Source organism: Acanthaster planci, linkage group LG03 (genome assembly GCF_054643075.1).
Source record: "Acanthaster planci isolate LZ-2023a linkage group LG03, COTS_SCS, whole genome shotgun sequence".
Lineage (NCBI taxonomy): Eukaryota > Metazoa > Echinodermata > Asteroidea > Valvatida > Acanthasteridae > Acanthaster > Acanthaster planci.
Genome location: NC_141779.1, coordinates 17,208,423 through 17,234,668, shown reverse-complemented (window position 1 = coordinate 17,234,668; position 26,246 = coordinate 17,208,423). Strand labels below are relative to the sequence as shown.

The window sequence follows — 26,246 nt, the reverse complement described above, 5'->3', positions numbered from 1 at the left end:
AGCAACCAAAAGACTCAAGGCCCTGAAAAGACGAAAGGCAAGGTCCTCTCTCCTTGTACAGCATCAGTGAATCTCGCCTCTCTGCCAAGCTTCCACCGTGACATCAAGTACGTCTGTGGAGTGTGTTATGCTCGTGGTAAAGTATGTGAACAGCGACAAGGAAGCCAACCACAAGTGTGTGCCGGCTCATCGGGCTCACACAGCTGGCAACAGTGCAGGATGATAGTGGTGTACTCCAGGTCAAGGAAGAGATGGTGCAAGGTCAGACGACGGCACGAGAGCTTGTCACCCAATGCTATCCCAAATCTTTGTATCTACGGAGATGCTTGCAAGCGCGACGACTGTTGGTTTCCGCACTTTCAAGAAGAAGCAGATCTCTGGGCGTACATGGGGAAACATAAACGTAAGGATGCATTTCAGATAAATAATTCTACCTGCTGAACGCTAGGTTCAGGTCCGGCTTCTGAACATCAGCTGTATCCTGCATGTTGTATTTGCATATTATGAGACTTTCCCTGACAATCAGTTTTCTCGGAAGAAACTCTAAGATACACACCTTGTTTTATTCATGACACGATTTCTACTTTTTCTCCTTTAAATAATCTTAGTCACAAAATTAGGAGACGTCTTAATGGCCGGGCGTGCACCGTCCAATGTAATCACGAAAGCACCCACAACATGTAAGGTAAAGCATGCCAAACCATCCCCTCAGCCCAAGCATCACTGCTCTTACTGCGACATCTATTACTTAGAGCTGTCACAGCTCCAACAACATATCACAAGTGAAACTCACCGTTCAAGGGTCAACTCGGATGAGGACAGGAAGGGCCAGTGGAAGTATCGCAGCCCACCATGGGATGTCGTCAACGGCCAGTACCAAGAGTGCTTAGAGTACGTAAATCAAACACCTCAAAATAAAGGGTGCCAACAGTCGAGTGAAGTCGTCATTATTTCATTCAATGTGTGACATTGTCATGGAACATAACACCTGCTCTCAATTTTTTCAGGAATAAAACAGAAAGATGCATGTTTACCAGTGCATTGGAGAACAACTGCACCAAGGCTCACAGCAATGAAGAGCTGCAGGAATGGAAGGAGAGACATAAATATCGAATGATGAAAATGAGAAAAGCTAAGGACAAACAGCTGTATGCGTTCATGGATGATGTCCTTGACAGATATAACTTCTCTCCCTCACGAGGGGAGGACGTGGTAAAGTGTTATATGTATGGAATCTTTTTCTTTCAAACGCGAATGGCATGTCAGTGTTATCTTGGTAGCAGAAGGTCTCACTTCCCCTGTTTCGTTCAAGCAATGGTCTGCAGTGTTCAATAGCAGTAATGTGGGAAGCCTGTGAATGAAAACGGAATTCATAGTTCAGCTTTGTTGGAAAACTGTCAACCACAATACTTGCATGCATTCTCTTGATTCCTTTACAGATTACAGACAGGTTGCTTGGAGTCCGCGTTGATTGCTCCGAGGACTTCAATCAATACCTGGATGTAGACAAGAGGGACAATGATTCCCCACACACGTGCACTTGGTCGCTTACCCTGGACCTCAAGGCATCAGAAAACGTAAGCAGAGCATTTAGAAATTCTATTACATTTTCTGGACTGGAGACATGAGAAGGGTTATAATGCGACACATCTTTGCAGTAGCATCTTGTAAATCTCTTTTGTAAGCGAGTCACTCACTCATATATTAGAGACTGTCATGATGTCACTCACATACTCAAAAACCTACACGCTAACTTTGCATAATAACGAGTGGATTTTCCCTAGAGTATCATTCCCTTCCTAAAATCTGAGCACTTATTCATGGTATCCACTCATTAGGGTTTCTTTAGGTTTCCCTCAGTCTTATTACCAAAAAGAGTTTACATAATGCAACCTTCAATCTTTCAAAGCAGAAATCCCTGAAGCGTGTCTGCTTACTCTACGACGACAACAGACCTTATTTCAGATTGTCCAAGCCTCCTAAGGAACGTGAGGCCCAGGTTTGTCCCGGTAACCTCATCGCAGAGGAAGATGGGAGGACATACCGAATTGACGTCATCTTTCGCTCTCAGATCCTTGGTAGCTTTTCTCAGTGGGTCCTTTTCGACCTGGGGACTGAGCCATATCTAGTCCGTAAGCTTCAGGTATGTCTTACAGTTAAACGTACACATAAATGCCATAATCTACCGCATTAAAGTCCCACTCAGTTAAGCGTCCATCCTTTGCGTTTCGGTGTAGAAGGACCTATGTGAAGTTTCATACTTGGAAAAACTTAGTGCCACCTTTTGTCATCTTTCAATGAGGGTAAGCTCTGATTAGTGACAGCACTGCTTTCAATGGAGGCCCTCAGATTTACAACGTGGGTCAAAGGCTTACAAGTCGCTGCAGGCAGCCGCCCAACGGCCCACATCTGTAGAGTGGAGCAGTGAGAAGCAGTTTCAGTTTGTGGGAGGGAAACCCCAGGAGAATATTCTGGGTAAAACCCACAGAACCAACGAAGGGACTGAAAACCCAATCCACACGTGGACCGATCCGGGAATCGAACCCACGGCGCAGAGGTGGAAGGCGAGAAAAGAACCACTACCTGACTCCAATGTATTGTAGCAACCTTTCTCCAATGACATGTTCTCTGTACCTCTGTCCCTGCAGGTTGTTGTTGGATTGGGTGCGCCAAATGAGACATTTGACGAGATAAACGGGAAACAGAGGAATACATGTGAGGTGTGGGATGACGGAAACTCGGAGATTGTCAGGTTCTACGAAGATAGCTACCAACTTTCATCTACAGAAGTGAAGCTCCTGGCAGACTACGTTTTACCAATTTCTTTTGACATCGACAATCTGGGGGAGTTGAGTCGGGACAACTACAGAGAATACATGCACGCAATGCTGTACTTGGAGGAAAAGGAGTGCAATACCAAGATATCCAAGTGAGTAAGCTAACTTATTTTCAAACCAACCGAAAGAGAATGCCCTTATCGCTCAGTTTTGAAAAAAGTTTTGAAGAATATTAAACAAGGGAGAAAAGCAAATGGCTGTCTGGTTCTTCTGGGTGTCCGTCCGTTGTTTGAGTCAGTAAGGGCGGTTTTATAACTAAGACCAATGGACCCCAAGGCAGAAAGATGAAATAATTAAAGATCAAAGTAATTTGTTCGCATAATACATATCAGCGCTAATGTTATGTGATTTTTTTTATATACCTCGTATATTTGTGCAAAGATTTGCCTCGGAGAGCACGTTTGAGTGTCTTGACCGGATCCTACTAGAAACCCCAACAGCCACCGTAATGAAGAACGCCGTTGGTGGCAGCAAGTTTGGCAAGGTTGATTTGAAGAGGGCTTTGATGGACGATTCGGAGACGAGTCAAATCATCGAGAGGAATGTGCATAAGATGATGCTAAAATTTGGTAACTCGAAGAAGGTAGGGTGATCCAAAATTCCAAGGGAGTTGGGTACGAACTTTGTAAGAATGTATGTTCAGGCGTATGTATATCACAACGGCATCATAATACTAAACCCAAGCCACACTCATTTCAGCCGTTACACCATTTCAAAAGCAGACTTCTCAATTGTTTTCTTAAAAGCGTCCTCTTCTTCGTGATACATAGAAAGAAAGAACGACATTTGAATATTATACTTCTGTTACTACTTTTTCTTTCATAAGAACCTTCAGGAATGGTAAAGGTCTCGAAGGAGATGAAGATAAACAAGACAGCCCTTACGCTATGCTATTGATAACAAACGGCATTCCACAGTGTGGATTTGACAGGTGACTTTTTATACATTCAGGTGTACGAAGCCATAATCCTGCCCGAACAAGATTACTTTGGGAAGCAGAACCAAGACACATTATACGTCAAGCTCAGTCCATTATGTGTGGAGGAATTGGACCTACAGGGTGGCACTACACACCGCGTAGAGATTCAATTGCATCTTAATCGGCTTCCTCTATGTTACATGCATTTGGCAGTCGACCGCCTACAAAATATGGACATGGTGTTCCCGCCAATAGGAAACCCGCACAAGTGAGTAGCATTTTAGGATAACGGAATTCGACATCGCATAAAACAAGCTTTTCAAAAGACGATCTATTTCCTAAATGCTTTTTTGGAGGTGACGATGTGTAACCTAGCCTGAGTAGGCCTACACAACCTGGCAAAGTTGAAACTGGTCTGGGGAAACATCACCTCAATTACATCAAATTCCAAACCAATTAGCCTTTTGATGAAAATGATTATGCTTTCAGTGTAGATCCCTCTCTGGCTCCTTTGTATTCATTGCCTCCACACATTGTTATTTTCTGTTTCAAAGGTAAAAAATCTCAAACTATAGGCTAACTGAGGATATTGTCAAACCTTTCCTTGGGTTAACGTATTAAACTCTTACACTCGGCATAAAAATTTCTTATACTAGGATTCCTCCTGTTGACAAACAAGTACAAAAGCACATTGATCCTCACCAAGAAAGAGCAGTGAAGTTCATTTCTCGGCACAAAGGGAAACAAGGAGAGTCGACAGCAGCAGTTGGACCGGTGCTTGTATGTGGACCGTTTGGAACAGGGAAAACTCACACATTGGCGACGGCAGTAAAGCGTACCTTGGAGGCGCACGCAGATAGCAAGATTCTCATTTGCACGCACTCAAACAGGTAACTGTGTACATTCGCGTCGTGAGATCCTTTATCACAGGGCAACAACTAAATTTAGATCAAATATGCTTGGTTGAAATATGAACCGTGAATTTGAAGTGGATATCAGAATAATTTTACTTAGTAGGTGAGAACCTTAAAAAGATTATCACCGAAAAGGCTTATGTTGATTTGTTGTGTCAGTGCTGCAGATTTGTACATCACTGAGCATCTACACAAGCTGGTGGAAGCCGGAGAAATAAAGCAAATGATTCGTGTCTACGCAAAGATACGAGACATCAAAACCATTGCTGAAAATGTGCGCAAATACACCAAAATTACGGACGACAAAGTTCAGACCCCCACACTGAGAGAGATAAAGGCAAGCAGTGTTGTTATCACGACACTCACCACGTCTCACACACTCGATTCAACAGAGCTCTACGGTCACTTCACCCATATATTGATAGACGAAGCTGGGCAGGCATTGGAGACAGAGGTATTACAGCCTCTGACTTTGGCTACAGCAAATACTTGCGTGGTTCTTGCAGGAGATCACTTACAGATTTGTCCAAAGGTATACACAGTTTGAACCATAGAGCATAACTATGGGAGGCACTTTTTCGTTTTCCTACGAATAACCTGTATTTTCGCAGATTAATTCAGTTTGACTGTTAATTTTAAGGTGACGAATTCTTCACCCCATTTACTCGAGCTGTAACTGTTATTTATTTTTTTAATGAAATATGGGCCTGGGGATTTAGAAAGCTTAAACCAATCCCATTTGTTTCGATTTCTGAGCGCCTGAGGCAAGTTAAGCATTGCATGGTATCTTGTTAACCTGAGAACCAGTGGTTCACAATCTCGACCGTTTGAATTAAAAAAAAACATAAATTTTGTCCTAAAGGTGTTTTCCCGAGTAGCCCGTCATGCTAAGTTCCACGTGTCTCTCCTGGAGCGCCTCTTCTATCAGAAGGTTGGCAGAGTTCTGCTGTCCAAAAACTATCGGACGTGCCAGAAAATGCTGGACTTTATTTCCAGGACGTTTTACTACGGAAACCGAACAAAGCAGAAGCTCGAAGCATCCTTCAACAGAGAACCGCACCCGAAATTTATGCATCCCTTGGTCTTCTACGCAGTTAAGGGAGAGGATGAGAAAATAGGGATGTCATACAGCAACGATTTTGAGGTAGGTTTGACAGTCTAGCGGGACCTTTATTGACTTTTTTTCAGAATTTGATTTATCCAAATTAGACTGATCTGTTTTAATTTGTTGGCGATTTCTACAGGTAACACAGATAGTGCAAGTTGTGCAAGACTTGTGTTATAATTGGCCTGAAAATAAGTGGGGGAAACTGGAGACCAACAGCATCTCTGTCGTGGCTTCATATAAAATGCAGGTAGGTTCCGTTTCGTCAACCCGCTTCCAGGAAAGCTGAATCACTAAAACACAGAAATACTTCGATAAAATTCCAAATTTAATTTTAATCACTATAGGTAACGAAGATCCGAAGCGAACTTCGCAAGAAATCCCTGGGAAGCATTACTGTGGAGACAGTCCAGAATGTCCAAGGTAAGTAATGACTAGCAGTTATCAGACTGAGAGATTCTCAGTGCTTTGTGTGTTGATATTTTACAAATATGGAAAGTTCGAGAGACAATGATTTGTCAATTAACCGGTCGCAGCGGCTTACCTGGCTTTTCTCGGAGGAAAGGAGAATTCCCACTGGGGGAGTTGCCCCCTGCCTCCTTGGCTACGGAGACAGGCTCTTCTAGGGAAGGGAGGGCAAGAGTTCCACGGGGCATGTGCCCCCTTGCCTTTCCTGGCTACGTCAATAACTGGTCGATTTTGCCTGATACCCACTTTCTAGTTTGTGGACGAGTTCCTAAAAATTGACCAGTGGTCGAAAAATGATTAGCTGGAACTTGTCCTATACCGCCCTGTTGCAGCAAAAAGTACATTCGGTAAGTTAATATTTTATTTCTTAACGCCACACAGGTAAACAATATCAGGTGCTTATCATTAGTACGGTGAGAACTCGACGAACGCTGAACAAAGTTGACACAACGGCATTCGTATCACAACTACGCCCAGCGAATCGCCCAGAAGACACGTTCGACTACGGCTTTCTGTCTGATGCCCGGCTCCTCAACACAGCGTGTACCCGTGCACAATCTCTTCTGGTGGTCGTTGGTGACCCATCAACCTTATGCTCTGTTGGTGATTGCTCCAAAATATGGCGAAGTTTCCTGCAAGAGTGCCATGGCAATAATACTCTGCTGCCACTGGTGGGCAAATTTGATTTTCATTTTTACCATCCACATTTTTGTATTGACGCCAGACTTTTTAAAGGAAAAATCAATAAGAAAAATTACACCAATTGATGACACACAGCACTAATGCTACTCCGAAGTGTGCAAATTGACCTTATATGTTTCTTACCACTGAGTACACCCTTGCTTTTATCAACAGGGTACAACCATCGAAGGAATCCAACAAGAGATGGAATCAGCTAAGCAACGTTTGAATCCTTTTGCAGCGGCCTTCGAGCCCGCAGTCGCAAAAACAAGACAACCCCCTCCAAAGGTTCAAGCACCGAGAGCCAACGAAATATCCCTCTCATCAGGAGCAGTGTCTAAGCCACCCAACAACGATCCTTGGCTGCCTGGCAATGACTCATCCCTCCCTGATGGTATCATGCGAGAGTTGTACAGGCAGATAAGCCACGATGAACGTAGACTTAAAAGGTCAAAGGATGACTCAGGCGTTGATCCTGAAAAGCTTGATGATGCAGAAGTCCAAAAGGAGGTGTCTACAAAATGGAAAAGGAAGCCACCCAAATTTCGGATGGTAGAGCAGGGCGATCGCATAGTATTAGATATTCGCTATTCTGAAAGACACCAGAAGCAAGCGGAGGAAGCAGAGGAAGCAGACTCAGAGGAGGGTTTGAGAAATGACAAGCATGACGAGAGTGAACGTCAGATCGCTTACAAAAACGTTGAGCAACGTCCAGACAAATTCAAGAGATGTGTCTTCCACTGTGAGAATTCTGGATACACATACGCAGTCCCGCTTGACGAGGGTTTATCTGGGAAGATCACAATCACCAGTAAGATACGAAGGGGCAGAGCCTTGAACCTTGATCAGGTTATCGTGGAAATATTTGACAACACAGATGACTCTGAAACCCTTCAGAGCCAGACGAAATATGGGCAGGTCATATGTATCTGTAAGAGGGCAGCTGGATCCACCCTTACATCGAAAGTAGTGTGTAAACTTGACGAATATATAGACAATCAAATGGTTCCGATTGACCGAACACTCCCTAAGTTCTTTGTACTTGCACGAGATGAACGGAAAAGGGGGAAGGGAAATACATATCGTGGATCACCTGACTCATGCATCGTGTCCATCTACCGTTACAGTAAGGAACTGCAAGAAGACTCGCCCTTCTTGAAGAATGTGGAAGTGTCACGAAAAGATCGAGAACACAAGCTGTTTGTCGTTGAATATGTGCAGTGGTTTGCCAAGGCTCCTTACCCAATGGGTTTGGTCACAGAAGAACTCCCACAAGCCGACACCAAAGAGAAGGGCCTTCGAATCCTGAAGCTCATTCATGGGGTGAAGGACGATTGGAAGCCCGAAATCATGCAGGAAGTTGAGAATCAATTCTCGGATGAGTGGGAAATTCCTCAGGATGAAATTCAGTCTCGGTATGACGCACGACATCAATTTGTCTTCACCATTGATCCTCCAGAAAGCCTGGACCTCGATGATGCTTTGAGTGTAGAACGTGACGGAGAAAACTACAAGATTGGAATACACATTGCAGATGTTTCTTACTTTGTCTCTAAAGACAGCACACTAGATAGAGAAGCACGAAATAGATCTACGTCATTCTATCCACATCCGTCTGTCAGCAAACCCATCAACATGCTCCCCTCTCAGCTCAGCAACAGGTTATGTAGTCTGCTACCCCAAAAGGATAGGCTGACTATTTCAGTATTTGCCACGCTCAATAAGAGCGGGCATATGATGGCGGACGTAGAGATTGTGCGCTCGGTAATTCGATCCCGCAAGAAGCTGACATACAGTGCTGTGGAGGAAATCATCACGTCGAGCAACGACGAGCATAACAATAATATCACCATCGCAGAAAAAATCTTAACATTGAATAAACTTGCGAAAGAGAGAAGGAGAAGTCGTCTTGGGCTGGGTCGGTTTGCTTTCTCGCACGATGCCGAAGAAGAGGTGGCGCAACATCCCCTTGCACATTCTTTGGTAGAAGAAATGATGCTCCTTGCAAATCAAGCAGTAGCCACTTTCCTTGTCAGGGTTTATCCAGACTGCAGTCCGCTCAGAAGGCAACTTGCTCCAAGTGAGGAGAACATAGAAACGTGGTTTGAAAACCATGCCCAAGACCTTGTGAACAGTTTGGAACTTCAGTCTAGAGGTTTCAGCAAAGAGCTTCAAAGTGAAAACTCCAATGACGTGCACATACTTAAAGAAAAATGGAACGATCTTCTTGAAGCAGTTGGTAATCAACGTAAGATAACTACAATTACTGACTTAATTACCAGCGATGAAAACCATCCACAACTTGCCGTTGCCAGGGCAGACTTATTTGTTATGCTAGAGACTGCTGACTACATTAGCTCTGGAGATCATACAGAAAGTTCAAAAAGAAATCACTTTTCGCTGAATATGGCAGCCTACACTCATTTCACATCTCCGATTCGTCGGTACTTCGACCTTGTCGTGCATCGCATGCTGATTTCTGCAATTAATGACGAGAAAGCTCAAGATACCTTGCATCAGTCGGAGCGGCCGTATACCACAGACGAGCTCGCATCAATCTCTCATCATTGCAATATTCAGCAAATAAATTCACAAACTTTTGAAAGGAAAACCCGCGCTCTTCAGTGTGCCCTAAGACTCAAGGAAGCCCCTCAGTCATTCAAGGTATTTGTCGGTGGCTTTTCTGATTCAAGTCTTAAACTGATATTTCCGTACAGACGTTTTCTTCCATCGACGTGTCCTCTGAACATCCTCAAGCCTATCAGTAAACCACAGATCGAGGAAGGACAGACCAAGATGGAGCTTCAGTGGAAAGAACGAATCTACGAGTTGCGTCGTACAACAACACCGCAACCACGGCTTGTGTCGCTTCTAACACTGGATACAGATCAAATGACAGTAAAGATTTCTGCAGATCACTGGAAGGAGATTCTAGGAGCGGTTCAGACAGAGAACACGCACGTCATTCACAGGGCTGTAACAGATGCAGACGAGGAACAAGAATTGAAAGAACGAGAAAAATCTAGAAGACAAAGGCAGAGAGGGCTTGTTGGAAATCAGAACCTTCTGGTCGAGGAAGTAACCTGTGAAAGTTTAGATGCAAACAAACCCTTCCCTTTCGTACACTTCCAGCGGAGTTTTAGGCGAGGTGATGTGGTAAAAGTCCAACTGAATGCAAGCGTTCAAAGGGGTATCCTTTCACCTTGTTTGCAGCTCGTCTTTCTAACACCAAAGCTAAGCCTTTGCGCAGAGCATCGAGGGAATTCCATCGAGAGTTTTGCCAAAGTCGCGGAGCATCGACCTTCTGCCAAGATAGACAGTACTGAACGATATAAAGCTATATGGCTGCCAATTCTGAGAATGATTTCGGCCCACAATGCTGTTGTGAGTGATGAAAGCTGCGTCATCCATGACGTAAACATCGACTGGCACTGCACTGAAGGAAATGATCAATCTCCAAAATACAACGGAATGTTCAAGATCAAAACAAATTTTTGTAATGATCGGGGTTTCAAAATACATAAAGGCGACTACGTCTGTTTGTGCTACAGGGACCTACCTTTGACTCCGAAGGCAAAGAGCAACCTCCGAATGATTGATTGCACCAACACGCCAAGTCCAACTACGCCTGAATCAGGGCAGACAACATTTATTGCTCATGCACTCATTACGGCCTTGACTGATAAGAAAAAGAATACCGAAGACTGGACGGTTGAGGTTCACGTGGGGGTTAATCAACATTCAGCGCCTTTTCCAGATGTGTTGTTTGAGAGGCATAAGAAGGTACGGACATGCACTATCGAGCTGATACCCAAGAGTAATTCAGACGGGTGAGTAATGGTGGTAGCATTTACAATAAAAGTGTTCCCTTCCTGATAATCGTAACACGACATTCCACCTGATTCCGTGTGGTTATGCTTTCTTTTTTTAATAGCCGTCTGGAATCTGCTGTTGCCCATCTGCACAATGCACAAGAGATAGTCCAGGGAATATGTACTCGTCAAATACCGGCAGTCAACAACGGCGGTGAGTGTTTCCACTACCCAGGCATTTTTCAAACGATCAGTGGCATCACCAGATTGTCATTACAAGTCTATCGATTTAATAATACTTTCAATCACTGCGATTACTCGAAATACAAATTTAAAGCAAACTACCAACATTTTCATTTGCTTAAAATCATACAAACAGATCCAGTCATCCGAAGGCTTCTGGAGGCAGGAAAAGCAATCAAGAGCTTTTCTATACCTGGGTCACCATTTCCCCTTCCTAATGAATCGCAACAAGCCGCCTTGCGGAAAGCTCTGCAGCGACAGTTCACAGTCATTCAAGGACCTCCAGGTAGAGACTCTCTTCACGACGTCATTGTCCAAGGATCCAACAATCCGTTGGTTATTTGGAAATCGATTCACTCACATAGTTGTGGTGTCTATGTCGTGGCACTCACCCATTGCGCTGGCCGACTGATAGGAGATCGTTGCTTTTGATTAATGGCCATTGACAGGAGCGTAGCGAAGGTATTTTCTTTGAGGGGTGTGCAGAGTTAATTTGCCGACTTGTAACTAGTTAAAAAATGTCGTGTAAAATGGAAATCAATGGTACGCTATAGGGAAAATGTAGACCGCCAACGTTTACCGGTATCGTTTATGTACCACTTTTGGATTAATTTGCTCATCATACCAAAACTTCACCTACCGACTGATTTAATCACGAGAGGGTGCTGCACCCCCCCCCAACACACACACACACCCACGTCGGGTCGCTACGCTCCCTGCTCCTATTGAGCTGACAAGATTGGCCATTTTCAGCTGACTCTGCATCACTAAACAGTGTTCCCCTGCGACCTGAGATAGTTTGAGTCTGAGATGGTCTGCTGGTCCAACGAGCGCTGGTAACAATGATTATCGCTAAGAGCCCAAACTGATGAACAGGACTGTGCAAGCTTCTTATAAGTGTTATTGGTAACCTAAATATTGTTTCTTGTAACTGGTTTCAGTGTTTGCAATCTAAGATGGAATCTCCAAAGGTTAGTACGAACTTCAGAATGCGCCTATAAGGTTCAGTTGTGGTATCTACTTAATGACTTTGTAGGTACGGGCAAGACGGTGACTGGTGCCCATCTCACCTACTTCTTTGTGGAAGTGAACAAGCACTTGCCCGATTTGGGCAGGGGACCACCCCAGGTTCTCTACTGTGGACCGTCCAACAAGGCCGTCGATGTTGTTGCGGGTGAGATATCCCCCTTTTTGAATTGATATTGATATTATTTGAATACGGGCGATTCACAATAGTGCGCCTTCAAGAGTTTGCAACGCTTTGACCAATCACAGTGCTTGAAATCTGCCAAGCTAATGCGCGTTTGGAAAGGGTCGACAGGCTTCACGCACTCTGATTGGTCAAAGCGTTGCAGAATCTCAGAGGCGCACTGTTGTGAATCGCTCGTATTAATATTAAAAAGTGTTAATAAATTAATGTGGGTGACGAAACTTCTTGTTCATTTCATTGTTTAGATTACATGCTTCGTCTAAGCATACCAGCCATACGCGTGTATAACAACATGATAGAGCAGCAGGATTTCCCCATTCCTGGGCACTCAGGGAGAATCCTGAAGGCAGGAAGCTCCAAAGAAACCAAGATGGATCCTAAACTGAGATTTATCTCACTCCATCATCTGATAAGACAGCCATCCAATAACCAGAGTGAGCATATCTTGGCCTTTGAGCGGGAATTCCATAACCCAGGATACAAAATCGCCTTCGATGACCTGGAAACGTACAGAAGAACAATCCACAAAGCTGAGGTAGGTTGCAAAGCTGAAACAGGTTTTAAAAAATAATTTAAATAAATCAGAAAAGACAAACATACCTTTTCAAAGTATTGTTATCGCGATGTTTCAGTTGTCATAAAATTGGAAAAGTTCGTTCTCCGAAATTCAATCTTATGAGTTTATGTCTGTACAATGAAAAATTTCTTTGTACGTGCACAGTCACAGGAGACTGTCTGCAGATGGACACTGGTCGTTTACTTGGCACTTAACATAAAAAGTGCAGGGTTTATCCAGTCGAGCAGTGAGAGATAAGAAGTGTAGGGTTTATCCAATCGAGCAGTGAGAGATAAAAAGTGCAGGGTTTATACAATCGAGCAGTGAGAGATAAAAAGTGCAGGGTTTATCCAATCGAGCAGAGACAGATAAAAAGTGCAGGGTTTATCCAATCGAGCAGTGAGAGATAAAAAGTGCAGGGTTTATCCAATCGAGCAGTGAGAGATAAAAAGTGCAGGGTTTATCCAGTCGAGCAGTGAGAGATAAGAAGTGTAGGGTTTATCCAATCGAGCAGTGAGAGATAAAAAGTGCAGGGTTTATCCAATCGAGCAGAGATAAAAAGTGCAGGGTTTATCCAGTCGAGCAGAGAGAGATAAAAAGTGTAGGATTTATCCAATCGAGCAGAGAGAGATAAAAGTGCAGGGTTTATCCAATCGAGCAGTGAGAGATAAAAAGTGCAGGGTTTATCCAATCGAGCAGTGAGAGATAAGAAGTGCAGGGTTTATCCAATCGAGCAGTGAGAGATTAAAAGTGCAGGGTTTATCCAATCGAGCAGTGAGAGATTAAAAGTGCAGGGTTTATCCAGTCGAGCAGTGAGAGATAAAAGTGCAGGGTTTATCCAATCGAGCAGTGAGAGATAAAAAGTGCAGGGTTTATCCAATCGAGCAGTGAGAGATAGAAAGTGCAGGGTTTATCCAATCGAGCAGTTAGAGATAAAAAGTGCAGGGTTTATCCAGTCGAGCAGTGAGAGATAAAAAGTGCAGGGTTTATCCAATCGAGCAGTGAGAGATAAAAAGTGCAGGGTTTATCCAGTCGAGCAGTGAGAGATAAAAAGTGCAGGGTTTATCCAATCGAGCAGTGAGAGATAAAAAGTGCAGGGTTTATCCAATCGAGCAGTGGGAGATAAAAAGTGCAGGGTTTATCCAATCGAGCAGTGAGAGATAAAAAGTGCAGGGTTTATCCAATCGAGCAGAGATAAAAAGTGCAGGGTTTATCCAGTCGAGCAGAGAGAGATAAAAAGTGTAGGATTTATCCAATCGAGCAGAGAGAGATAAAAGTGCAGGGTTTATCCAATCGAGCAGTGAGAGATAAAAAGTGCAGGGTTTATCCAATCGAGCAGAGAGAGATAAAAAGTGTAGGGTTTATCCAATCGAGCAGTGAGAGATAAAAGTGCAGGGTTTATCCAATCGAGCAGTGAGAGATAAAAGTGCAGGGTTTATCCAATCGAGCAGAGATAAAAAGTGCAGGGTTTATCCAATCGAGCAGAGAGAGATAGAAAGTGTAGGGTTTATCCAATCGAGCAGTGAGAGATAAAAGTGCAGGGTTTATCCAATCGAGCAGAGAGAGATAAAAGTGCAGGGTTTATCCAATCGAGCAGTGAGAGATAAAAAGTGCAGGGTTTATCCAATCGAGCAGAGAGAGATAAAAGTGCAGGGTTTATCCAATCGAGCAGTGAGAGATAAAAAGTGCAGGGTTTATCCAATCGAGCAGAGAGAGATAAAAAGTGTAGGGTTTATCCAATCGAGCAGTGAGAGATAAAAGTGCAGGGTTTATCCAATCGAGCAGTGAGAGATAAAAGTGCGGGGTTTATCCAATCGAGCAGTGAGAGATAAAAAGTGCAGGGTTTATCAAATCGAGCAGTGAGAGATAAAAAGTGCAGGGTTTATCCAATCGAGCAGTGAGAGATAAAAGTGCAGGGTTTATCCAATCGAGCAGAGAGAGATAAAAGTGCAGGGTTTATCCAATCGAGCAGTGAGAGATAAAAAGTGTAGGGTTTATCCAATCGAGCAGTGAGAGATAAAAAGTGCAGGGTTTATCCAATCGAGCAGTGAGAGATAAGAAGTGCAGGGTTTATCCAGTTGAGCAGTGAGAGATAAAAAGTGCAGGGTTTATCCAGTCGAGCAGTGAGAGATAAAAGTGCAGGGTTTATCCAATCGAGCAGTGAGAGATAAAAAGTGCAGGGTTTATCCAATCGAGCAGTGGGAGATAAAAAGTGCAGGGTTTATCCAATCGAGCAGAGAGAGAGATAAAAAGTGTAGTGTTTATCCAATCGAGCAGTGAGAGATAGAAAGTGCAGGGTTTATCCAATCGAGCAGTTAGAGATAAAAAGTGCAGGGTTTATCCAATCGAGCAGTGAGAGATAAGAAGTGCAGGGTTTATCCAATCGAGCAGTTAGAGATAAAAGTGCAGGGTTTATCCAGTCGAGCAGTGAGAGATAAAAGTGCAGGGTTTATCCAATCGAGCAGTGAGAGATAAAAAGTGCAGGGTTTATCCAATCGAGCGATGAGAGATAAAAAGTGCAGGGTTTATCCAATCGAGCAGTGAGAGATAAGAAGTGCAGGGTTTATCCAATCGAGCAGTTAGAGATAGAAAGTGCAGGGTTTATCCAATCGAGCAGTTAGAGATAAAAAGTGCAGGGTTTATCCAATCGAGCAGTGAGAGATAAGAAGTGCAGGGTTTATCCAATCGAGCAGTTAGAGATAAAAGTGCAGGGTTTATCCAATCGAGCAGTGAGAGATAAGAAGTGCAGGGTTTATCCAATCGAGCGATGAGAGATAAAAAGTGCAGGGTTTATCCAATCGAGCGATGAGAGATAAAAAGTGCAGGGTTTATCCAATCGAGCAGTGAGAAATAAAAAGTGCAGGGTTTATCCAATCGAGCAGAGAGAGAGATAAAAAGTGTAGGGTTTATCCAATCGAGCAGAGAGAGAGATAAAAGTGCAGGGTTTATCCAATCGAGCAGAGAGAGAGATAAAAGTGCAGGGTTTATCCAATCGAGCAGAGAGAGAGATAAAAGTGCAGGGTTTATCCAATCGAGCAGTTAGAGATAAAAGTGCAGGGTTTATCCAATCGAGCAGTGAGAGATAAGAAGTGCAGGGTTTATCCAATCGAGCAGTGAGAGATAAAAAGTGCAGGGTTTATCCAGTCGAGCAGTGAGAGATAAAAAGTGCAGGGTTTATCCAATCGAGCAGTGGGAGATAAAAAGTGCAGGGTTTATCCAGTCGAGCAGTGAGAGATAAGAAGTGCAGGGTTTATCCAATCGAGCAGTGGGAGATAAAAAGTGCAGGGTTTATCCAATCGAGCAGTGAGAGATAAAAAGTGCAGGGTTTATCCAGTCGAGCAGTGAGAGATAAGAAGTGCAGGGTTTATCCAATCGAGCAGTGAGAGATAAAAAGTGCAGGGTTTATCCAATCGAGCAGAGAGAGATAAAAAGTGCAGGGTTTATCCAATCGAGCAGTGAGAGATAAAAAGTGCAGGGTTTATCCAATCGAGCAGAGATAAAAAGTGCAGGGTTTATCCAATCGAGCAGAGAGAGAGATAAAAGTGCAGGGTTTATCCAGTCGAGCAGTGAGAGATAAGAAGTGCAGGGTTTATCCAATCGAGCAGTGAGAGATAAAAGTGCAGGGTTTATCCAATCGAGCAGTTAGAGATAAAAGTGCAGGGTTTATCCAATCGAGCAGAGAGAGATAAAAGTGCAGGGTTTATCCAATCGAGCAGTTAGAGATAAAAAGTGCAGGGTTTATCCAGTCGAGCAGTTAGAGATAAAAAGTGTAGGGTTTATCCAATCGAGCAGTGAGAGATAAAAGTGCAGGGTTTATCCAATCGAGCAGAGAGAGATAAAAGTGCAGGGTTTATCCAGTCGAGCAGTGAGAGATAAGAAGTGCAGGGTTTATCCAATCGAGCAGTGAGAGATAAAAAGTGCAGGGTTTATCCAATCGAGCAGTGAGAGATAAAAAGTGCAGGGTTTATCCAATCGAGCAGTGAGAGATAAAAAGTGCAGGGTTTATCCAATCGAGCAGTGAGAGATAAGAAGTGCAGGGTTTATCCAATCGAGCAGTGAGAGATAAAAGTGCAGGGTTTATCCAATCGAGCAGTTAGAGATAAAAGTGCAGGGTTTATCCAATCGAGCAGTTAGAGATAAAAGTGCAGGGTTTATCCAGTCGAGCAGTGAGAGATAAGAAGTGCAGGGTTTATCCAATCGAGCGATGAGAGATAAAAAGTGCAGGGTTTATCCAATCGAGCAGTAGGAGATAAAAAGTGCAGGGTTTATCCAATCGAGCAGTGAGAGATAAAAGTGCAGGGTTTATCCAGTTGAGCAGTGAGAGATAAAAAGTGCAGGGTTTATCCAATCGAGCAGTGAGAGATAAAAAGTGCAGGGTTTATCCAATCGAGCAGTGAGAGATAAAAAGTGCAGGGTTTATCCAGTCGAGCAGAGATAAAAAGTGCAGGGTTTATCCAATCGAGCAGTGAGAGATAAAAAGTGCAGGGTTTATCCAATCGAGCAGTGAGAGATAAAAAGTGCAGGGTTTATCCAATCGAGCAGTGGGAGATAAAAAGTGCAGGGTTTATCCAATCGAGCGATGAGAGATAAAAAGTGCAGGGTTTATCCAGTTGAGCAGTGAGAGATAAAAAGTGCAGGGTTTATCCAATCGAGCAGTGAGAGATAAAAAGTGCAGGGTTTATCCAATCGAGCAGTGAGAGATAAAAAGTGCAGGGTTTATCCAGTCGAGCAGTGAGAGATAAAAAGTGCAGGGTTTATCCAATCGAGCAGTGAGAGATAAAAAGTGTAGGGTTTATCCAATCGAGCAGTGGGAGATAAAAAGTGCAGGGTTTATCCAATCGAGCAGAGACAGATAAAAAGTGCAGGGTTTATCCAATCGAGAAGAGACAGATAAAAAGTGCAGGGTTTATCAAATCGAGCAGTGAGAGATAAAAAGTGCAGGGTTTATCCAATCGAGCAGTGAGAGATAAAAAGTGCAGGGTTTATCCAATCGAGCAGTGAGAGATAAAAAGTGCAGGGTTTATACAATCGAGCAGAGAGAGATAAAAAGTGCGGGGTTTATCCAATCGAGCAGTGAGAGATAAAAAGTGTAGGGTTTATCCAATCGAGCAGTTAGAGATAAAAAGTGCAGGGTTTATCCAATCGAGCAGAGACAGATAAAAAGTGCAGGGTTTATCCAATCGAGCAGTGAGAGATAAAAAGTGTAGGGTTTATCCAATCGAGCAGTGAGAGATAAAAAGTGCAGGGTTTATCCAATCGAGCATAGAGGGATAAAAAGTGCAGGGTTTATCCAATCGAGCAGAGAGAGATAAAAAGTGTAGGGTTTATCCAATCGAGCAGTGAGAGATAAAAAGTGCAGGGTTTATCCAATCGAGCAGTGAGAAATAAAAAGTGCAGGGTTTATCCAATCGAGCAGAGAGAGAGATAAAAAGTGTAGGGTTTATCCAATCGAGCAGTGAGAGATAAAAAGTGCAGGGTTTATCCAATCGAGCAGAGAGAGAGATAAAAAGTGCAGGGTTTATCCAGTCGAGCAGAGATAAAAAGTGCAGGGTTTATCCAATCGAGCAGTGAGAGATAAAAAGTGCAGGGTTTATCCAATCGAGCAGAGAGAGAGATAAAAAGTGCAGGGTTTATCCAGTCGAGCAGAGATAAAAAGTGCAGGGTTTATCCAATCGAGCAGTAGGAGATAAAAAGTGCAGGGTTTATCCAATCGAGCAGTGAGAGATAAAAAGTGTAGGGTTTATCCAATCGAGCAGTGAGAGATAAAAAGTGCAGGGTTTATCCAGTCGAGTATAGAGGGATAAAAAGTGCAGGGTTTATCCAATCGAGCAGAGAGAGATAAAAAGTGTAGGGTTTATCCAATCGAGCAGTGAGAGATAAAAAGTGCAGGGTTTATCCAATCGAGCAGTGAGAAATAAAAAGTGCAGGGTTTATCCAATCGAGCAGAGAGAGAGATAAAAAGTGTAGTGTTTATCCAATCGAGCAGTGAGAGATAGAAAGTGCAGGGTTTATCCAATCGAGCAGAGAGAGAGATGAAAAGTGCAGGGTTTATCCTATCGAGCAGAGAGAGAGATAAAAAGTGCAGGGTTTATCCAGTCGAGCAGAGATAAAAAGTGCAGGGTTTATCCAATCGAGCAGTGGGAGATAAAAAGTGCAGGGTTTATCCAATCGAGCGATGAGAGATAAAAAGTGTAGGGTTTATCCAATCGAGCAGTCAGGAATGAGAATGAAAGGGTCTTTCGGCAAACGGTTGTTAAAATCCTAGATGTAATTCTCAGTTTTTACATGCAGTTCCTAGCCCTGAACTAGCTTGGGTAGCTGACACAAAATATCAACCATAAAGGGTCATATTCCAGCCGTGAAGATTCCTCTTTCCTGACAGGCCGAAGAACTTCAGAAATTCAGGGTGGTCTTGTGCACTTGCAATGAAGCGGGGAGTATACGCATCCAAAGGAATGTAAATGCTATCCAGTGCATAGTGGATGAGGCTGGAATGTGTAACGAGCCAGAAACCCTCATACCACTGGTGGGCACCATCGAAGAAACAGAAGACCCACAGGTTGCACGCAAGAAGGATGTAAGACGGGAACCACGCCAGGTCGTCTTGATTGGAGATCACAAACAACTCAGGTAAAACTGATTACTTTACAAAACAATAAAGGCAGACAGAGTGTCTCGGAAGCATACCAGATAAACACAATCATTAAGTCTTACGCGTGTATGGGTGTTTGTGTTGAGAACGGAAAGACGACAATGACTTTATAATTATGCATAATGGCAAGCTATCTACAAACTGCCGGCACAACTGATTTGTCCAGGTCTGGCGCAACATTGATTTGTCTACATCCAAGTTTGTCCTTATTAACAGATTAGCGATCAAATTTGTCAGCATTAATACTGGATTGCATGGTGACTACAAATTAGTGATCAGAGTAAACGTGCTCGGCGTCCAGTCATAGTTAAATGTCACTGTCAATTAACTTGAACGAAATGTCCCTCATAATAATCACTTCCCGTATCACTGATGTACACGGGTCTTAATTTTAACATGATATATCCGTGTCCCGTATGTCTGTGCATAAATGGGGACTTTGAGACTGAATGGGAGCATGGTTGAGGGAGAACTACGTGGTTGAAATGGGATTATGGCTGGGAAAAGGGGCTTGTTCACTCGCTGATTTTCATCAACTGAAAGGCAAGCAGAAATTCAGGAAGATCAGAATGCGCAACTCTTGTGAATTCTTACTGACTCCTTTCATCAGACCTATTATCCAGGAGAGAACGGCCATCCAGTTGGGTATGGAGACATCATTACTAGAGAAGTATGGAAAGGAAGCCATCATGCTGACCATTCAGTATCGCATGGTAGGTTACGAGACCTTTTCTAGTGATTTGACGGACCTTTAGATTTGATCCGATAAACGATTGCGTTGTGATGCAAGTGTGATATTTTAAGGATTGTAAATCCTAGCAAAGAGAGTGATACATTCAGTAGATGTATCATGACAGAGGTTGAGAAAAGAGTTGATAAATAGAACAGTATATGTATAGTTGGACTATGCATTATTGTGTTCAGGAAGTCTTGTTGTAAATACTGGAGCCATGGCGTCATTTGGCCTGAAAACGGGACCCTTGATTATGATGAAACAAACGCGATAAAGGCAGATTACTGTCTTCTTTCCAGCACCAGTCGATATGTGCTTTTCCCTCCGAAATGTTCTACACTGGGAAGTTGGTAACAGCCGACAGTGTGAAAAAACGACCACAGCAGCTGAACAGGACCTGGCCAGGAGGACAGGGCAACCCACTCGTGTTCTGCCACCACGTTGGGATCGAGGAAAAGCAAAGCGTACGGACTGAGGAAGGAGGTGAACAGTCGAGGGCAAATCCTGAAGAAGTTGATCACGTGGTACGTACAGGGACGCCGTGAAGTTGGGGAGTCGTTTTCTCGATTAGCATTTCTTTGTTTGCTTTCTTTTCGTATCTACATCTTACATGGTCCAACCACACTGAGTCCACTAGTAGTCGCCAAAGCTATACTTGCTGTTTTTAATGGAGAGTTTTATCTACGTGCAGCCATATTTTACGGGGCTTAAATATCGAGTGAAGTCACGAAAGGTCTGTCTGCGAATGGCGAGATGGAATTGTATCTGTATTTCTTGATTACGTGTACTTCGGTTCATTTGATACACTGTTGGTCTTCTTGCACTCTTGATGCATTAATTATTTTTAAAAGGTATCTGGACCTCTTAGTAAAATTCTTGAGAAAAACAACCTCACCTTGTCAAGTTGATACTTCTCCCGCCTTGGCTCAATAACTAGGTCCGCATTGCATTAGCGATGGTTAAGCGTCTTGGCGTGAAACAAGACAGGATCGTCGTTCTCACCCAGTATCGCCTCCAGAGGACAAAGATTGAAGACAGGTTGAGGGCGGTCCACCTGGAAGATATCATAGTCAGCACTGTCATTACCAGTCAAGGTAATTCATCACTGTGTTCAGAAACAAATGCATTCGACTACTTGACGGGGTCAGCATTCTTGGCATCTGTTAAAACGACGTAAATTGCACTCTTTTCCGACCTTGGCACTCACTCGCAATTTTAGTCGGAAAACATACTGGGTGCCTCTTATTATCAGTTATAAATCATTTCTGTTAATGACAACAAGGATTCCTCAAAAGCGCCGTAGGCACTATAGCTCGCAAGCCTTAAGCAACCTGCAGAGAGGAGACAATGAGAAACAGTTGCAGCTTTCGAGGTGGGAGGAAACTAGGTAGGGACTGAAAACCAATCCCAATGTGGACCGAACCCGGACGGCAGAGGTGGAGGACGATGAAAGAAACTAACGTGACTCCCACAAATTCGTGGCTTGACTTTTATTTCTAGGTAAAGAATGGGACTATGTCATTCTGTCAACCGTGAGGTCGCTGCCAAGGGTGGAGATTGATGAGAAGCCATCTACCGCTTGGAAGAAACGCTACCTGGGCTTCATCACTGATGAAAATCAAATCAATGTTGCTATCACGCGACCAAGACTGGGGCTCATCATTCTGGGTACGTTGGGTTTTTTATCACCAGGCGGGCATATCATTACACTGACAGGGGCAAGTTATCATTGAGTTATTATTTTGCATTATTTTATTTATGATAAATGGCAGCCAATCGGATGTCAATTTCCTCAAAACTTTTTGCATATAAGGCTCATCACGCTCGACGAGAAATCTTTGCAAAAACCTGGTTTTGTTGTGCCCTAATTACTTAGAGTTACTTTCTTGTGCTTTGACCCAAAGGCAACAAGTTCCTCCTGCGTGTTCATCCAACGTGGAAGAAGCTGCTGTCCCATTACGAAGAGAAAAAAGCTTTGGTGGAAGCAAAGGACTTTCCAAAATGAGCTCGGATTAGATGCTTCGAGCTTTTCATCCAATTTTGATATGTGTTGTATATGTGCGTTGAACTCCAAAACTGTGTCTTTTTCCACTTCTTGATGTTTCATATTTTTGATTTGAATATGAAAGCAAACCAACAACAACAAAAGCCGACCCACTCCGGGTGTCCACTGCTACCAGTTAGACTAGAGCGGTGTCTACACGAGACGCTTGGCATTAATCATCACTGTTTGGAATTTTTCCCCATGAGATGCGTCCTTATGGACAAGCTATTTAAGTCCATCCACACCTGCACATGATGTATAGAAAGGCACATATTACATACAACAGTATGTCATAACAGTTGACTGTCATCTTAGTGAGAGGTGTCTCTCTTACATGCTTTCTTTGAATGAATGACATAGTTCACTTCCAGCTCTTTTGGCCAATCATATGTTTATAACTAAGGTAGAATAGGTTGAAATCTTGCAACTAGAAATGCTACGAAATATATTCCGAGGAAATGAGCTTGGTTAAATAATTAATCATTCCTTTAAGAATTAGTGTTACTTTATTCCACATAACATTATTTTATATCTATTGCGGTCTCGCACTACATAATTATGCATTTGTTTAAAGTACACTTTTTACTGAAAAACTTTTTTTTTCTTTTTACTGAAAAATTATGTACGGTAATAAAGCTGCCGAACTTAAGCGGCCAATCTGATGGACATATCGACTTAACGACGCACATGCTGCAGGTTTCTACATCATGATAACGGGCTGGGTGGGCCATTGCTTGATTTAATATACAGAGACTCCGATGGGGGTTTTCTTTGGGGGTGGTAGTGGACTTCGGGTCGGGGACTGATAAAAAATGTACAAATAAGTCGTTATAGACTGCCGTGAAATTAAAAACTCCATGACATTTGTGTTTCAGTATTGAAATAGTTTCTTAAATTTAAAGACTAGCTTTCTGCGCTAAAAATGGTACCGTATTATACTGCGTGTTAAGTTAATAATGTTATGTTCTATCATGATTTTCCTCCTAAACATCTCAACCGCAAATACCGTTATGTAATAATGCTGGTTTAGCATTCTTGTTGTACTTTAGTTTTAAGTCCTGTTTCATTTCAAGGGTTTTTGCAGAAAATACTCATCTTAATAATAATTGTGTAATACCTGACATTCCTTTTGATGCATAAATGTATATCATATACTTTGAAATATTTTAGAATATATATACAAGTCTTAAAACTCTACATGGATATATAACACACAATTATTTTAAATCATACAGCACGAAAAGTATATTTTATGTATTGAAATACTAGATTTTATGTCATATTCATGCGGGCTTTATGTAATTATGTGGTTCCTTTAAAGGGTGATGAGTTTGAGTATGACAAGGGGAAATAATCGTACTTAATATGCCATTAAAAGGGAGACTGAATGCATACATTTCATCAGAAGTATGTATAGGAAGTGGCCTAACTGTATGGTCCAGGAATCAGGAAGATTTCAGGACCTACTTTGGTTCGGTTAGAACTCCATAAATCTGACCAGGCTATAAAACCCCTGTTTTAATTCTAAGCAGGGAAGGGCAAGGATTCTAGGCGGGTGAGGTCTTCTTCAATAGCCTCTTAATTCGGTTAATATAGAAATACAGGCCTACGCTATATTCTCCTTAAGTGTGAGCGTGTAAGACTCAATGTCTAAAACTACAGCAATAAGCCTGAAAGATGGGAAAAAATAGCCAACAAAGTGCACTTATGATCAAAACAAGAAACTCAAATCCCATTTTGATATTGACAAACGTAAACGCAAATGTAAACAGTAGGCCTATATCCGTACCAACTCACATATGTATGAACAATCAATTTGAGGCAAAATAAATTGCAGCTTCAGATAATTTATCACCACGGGACATTGGAGGCCCTTGTCACTATTTGGGTCAGTAGTGTTCACTCGCGGTTGCTGGCACGGTGATTTAATGCCTCGAAATAGTTACTGGCGTGACCTTAAAACGTTAGTAGCTCTGGAGAGAGTTCCTCCCGGTCACCTTTGCTTGAGCAGCCGTGGCGTTTGGTTGAAAAAGAGAAAATCTGTCCGTTTTGCAACAAGCCCGTTTGGCGTGAATTCATTCAGGGACCGCAAATTGGCCTCGATTTTAGGGCACTGTATTCTTATTTACGACACTTATGGGAATGTGCCGAAAGGAAAGGCCTGACCCCTTCCTTTGTGGGGGAGTCACTAGATTAAGAAAAGCCATTTCGTACTCACTAATTTCTGTCGTTTGACATAAATAGCTGTAAGTGGTTGTTGAAAATGCTCATTAGTTGCCCGCCGACGCAATATTTCACACTTTAGCGTAAAAAAGAAATTGCTGAAATGGGATTTTTTCACTTACTTGCCTAATTTCTGTCTTTGCAAAAAAAAAGTTATCTGTGCATTTTCTTTAAAAAGTGGTTAACTTTGACTATGTAAGCCTTGCTGGGAAACGAAAATTTAGACCGTTTTCCAATACTCAACTTCGCCTCCGTCTCCCGCTTCGTCTCCGAAACCAATGCCCGATTGTGGGCCTGAAGTATTTAAATAAAATGGAAGTACGGTACTGTTTGGCTCTTTTGCATCTTACTTGATGTTTTGTGGCACTATCAGACTTACTACAGCGCTTACAAATTCAAATCGGGTAGTATAAAACAGTTGAAGCCTGAGACGGATCAGAAGTCGAGTATTGGAAAAAGGCAACTTTGAAGTTCGACTCCATTTTGAAGCTTGATATTAGCCTCGTTCGAAGCCGTTATTTAAAAAATAATTTAGCAACAATATAAATCTTGAATATAGCTACAATGGAAGCAAGAAATACTCTATTATAAAATGAAATGTAAACGGTTAAGACAAGTTACAATCATTTTGTTGCGTTATTGTTTTGAATAGCTTATATCAATTATTCTGCCCAGTTGGCGCGGAACTCAGTCGCGAAACACTGCATGGTATTGCTCGGTGTGCCGGTACCGTCATCGTGGAAGGGAGGGCCCCGGCAACCGCCCTTTGCAGGAGGAAGTCAATAAACACGTCCACGTCTCCTGATGAAAAAAAAATCGGTTCCGATGAAGAGTTGCTGAGAATTTATTTCAAGGAAGTTTGCAGTTGTCGCTCCATCCAGCATGTGCGATGTTTTACTTCCAGATATTGACCACTTCAACAAAATAAAACTGACCATAACCGTTGCTGCCCGCTCCCCATTTCTCTTCCCTTTACTTAGAACAGCCTACCAGTCATACCGCAACATTCCTCTCGAAGGCCACAGGTTTGCTATTAAATGAGAGCCACAAGTCCAGCCGGATTGATGATGGGGTTGTCTAGTCACGGCTCCTCCCCTCCAAGAAATATACGAGCGAATCTGGACCACCCGATACACGGTCCACCAAGACTTTAAACTGTGAAGCATGTGGCAGGCAGCACCATCGGCCATGTCCCCCAAAAAATTTGTCGTCAAAGTTCAGTATTCCATTTCACCTGTTCATAAATTCTTCGATTTCATTTTGTTAAGAACCTGATCGCTTTACCAGAGTTGTTCATTGCTGTGCAACCATATTATCATTTTATCAAAAAGACGTGTTTTTAAATCACATTTTAGGAACAGTCGGAGGAAACTTGATTTGGGGCAACGTTTATATTGCTTGAGAAGTCACTTCGTAGGAGAAAAGATTAAAGGACTTTGTATAACTGTTTAAATCACACAAAGCTTCAGAAAATTGCTTGAATTACATAATAGATGGAGGGAAAAAAGCAAAAGTGATTTGAATTGTGTCATTAAATGTAAGAAATCATCTCGTATATTAATCCTGTTTTAATTCAACGACAGCATCAAACTTTTCAACGGCATGCAAGTTTTGACCGAGCAGATTACAGTGCAATCACATTATTAAATATCTTTTTGGGAAAAAAATAGCTTTAATAACTGTCGAAATTGAAAATTACAAGTACAATTAAGGACGCCCCTTATTCTTCTATGTCTAAACATTTAACATAATTTTTTTTAACTGTGATTTTTATTTTCCAAATAGGCCTAGTAAGAATGAGTTTACAGTGGTAGGTTGTAATTCTTGCCTTGTAAAAATTGATACAAGA

At 42.6% G+C, this 26,246-nt stretch overlaps 1 protein-coding gene across 2 annotated transcripts in view; it reads left to right on the top strand.

The window, feature by feature from the left end:
* Window positions 1-25,013, top strand: part of LOC110989617 (3'-5' exoribonuclease HELZ2-like) — a 32,056-nt gene extending 7,043 nt beyond the window's left edge. The window contains exons 11-35 of one of the 2 annotated variants that reach the window (XM_022254139.2): window positions 3-403; window positions 609-891; window positions 1,008-1,212; window positions 1,440-1,577; window positions 1,910-2,143; window positions 2,649-2,929; window positions 3,219-3,420; window positions 3,789-4,024; window positions 4,413-4,646; window positions 4,830-5,202; window positions 5,533-5,814; window positions 5,915-6,025; window positions 6,123-6,198; window positions 6,625-6,914; window positions 7,099-10,754; window positions 10,859-10,950; window positions 11,116-11,265; window positions 12,016-12,153; window positions 12,435-12,724; window positions 19,128-19,375; window positions 20,008-20,110; window positions 20,430-20,654; window positions 21,068-21,224; window positions 21,631-21,798; window positions 22,035-25,013. In XM_022254139.2, the coding sequence (XP_022109831.2) occupies window positions 3-403; window positions 609-891; window positions 1,008-1,212; window positions 1,440-1,577; window positions 1,910-2,143; window positions 2,649-2,929; window positions 3,219-3,420; window positions 3,789-4,024; window positions 4,413-4,646; window positions 4,830-5,202; window positions 5,533-5,814; window positions 5,915-6,025; window positions 6,123-6,198; window positions 6,625-6,914; window positions 7,099-10,754; window positions 10,859-10,950; window positions 11,116-11,265; window positions 12,016-12,153; window positions 12,435-12,724; window positions 19,128-19,375; window positions 20,008-20,110; window positions 20,430-20,654; window positions 21,068-21,224; window positions 21,631-21,798; window positions 22,035-22,135 (8,674 nt within the window). In that variant the 3' untranslated portion in view covers window positions 22,136-25,013. The remainder of the gene's footprint in view (window positions 1-2; window positions 404-608; window positions 892-1,007; window positions 1,213-1,439; window positions 1,578-1,909; window positions 2,144-2,648; window positions 2,930-3,218; window positions 3,421-3,788; window positions 4,025-4,412; window positions 4,647-4,829; window positions 5,203-5,532; window positions 5,815-5,914; window positions 6,026-6,122; window positions 6,199-6,624; window positions 6,915-7,098; window positions 10,755-10,858; window positions 10,951-11,115; window positions 11,266-12,015; window positions 12,154-12,434; window positions 12,725-19,127; window positions 19,376-20,007; window positions 20,111-20,429; window positions 20,655-21,067; window positions 21,225-21,630; window positions 21,799-22,034) is intronic. The other variant, XM_022254147.2, reaches the window with a different exon arrangement.
* The last annotated feature ends 1,233 nt before the right edge of the window (window positions 25,014-26,246 follow it).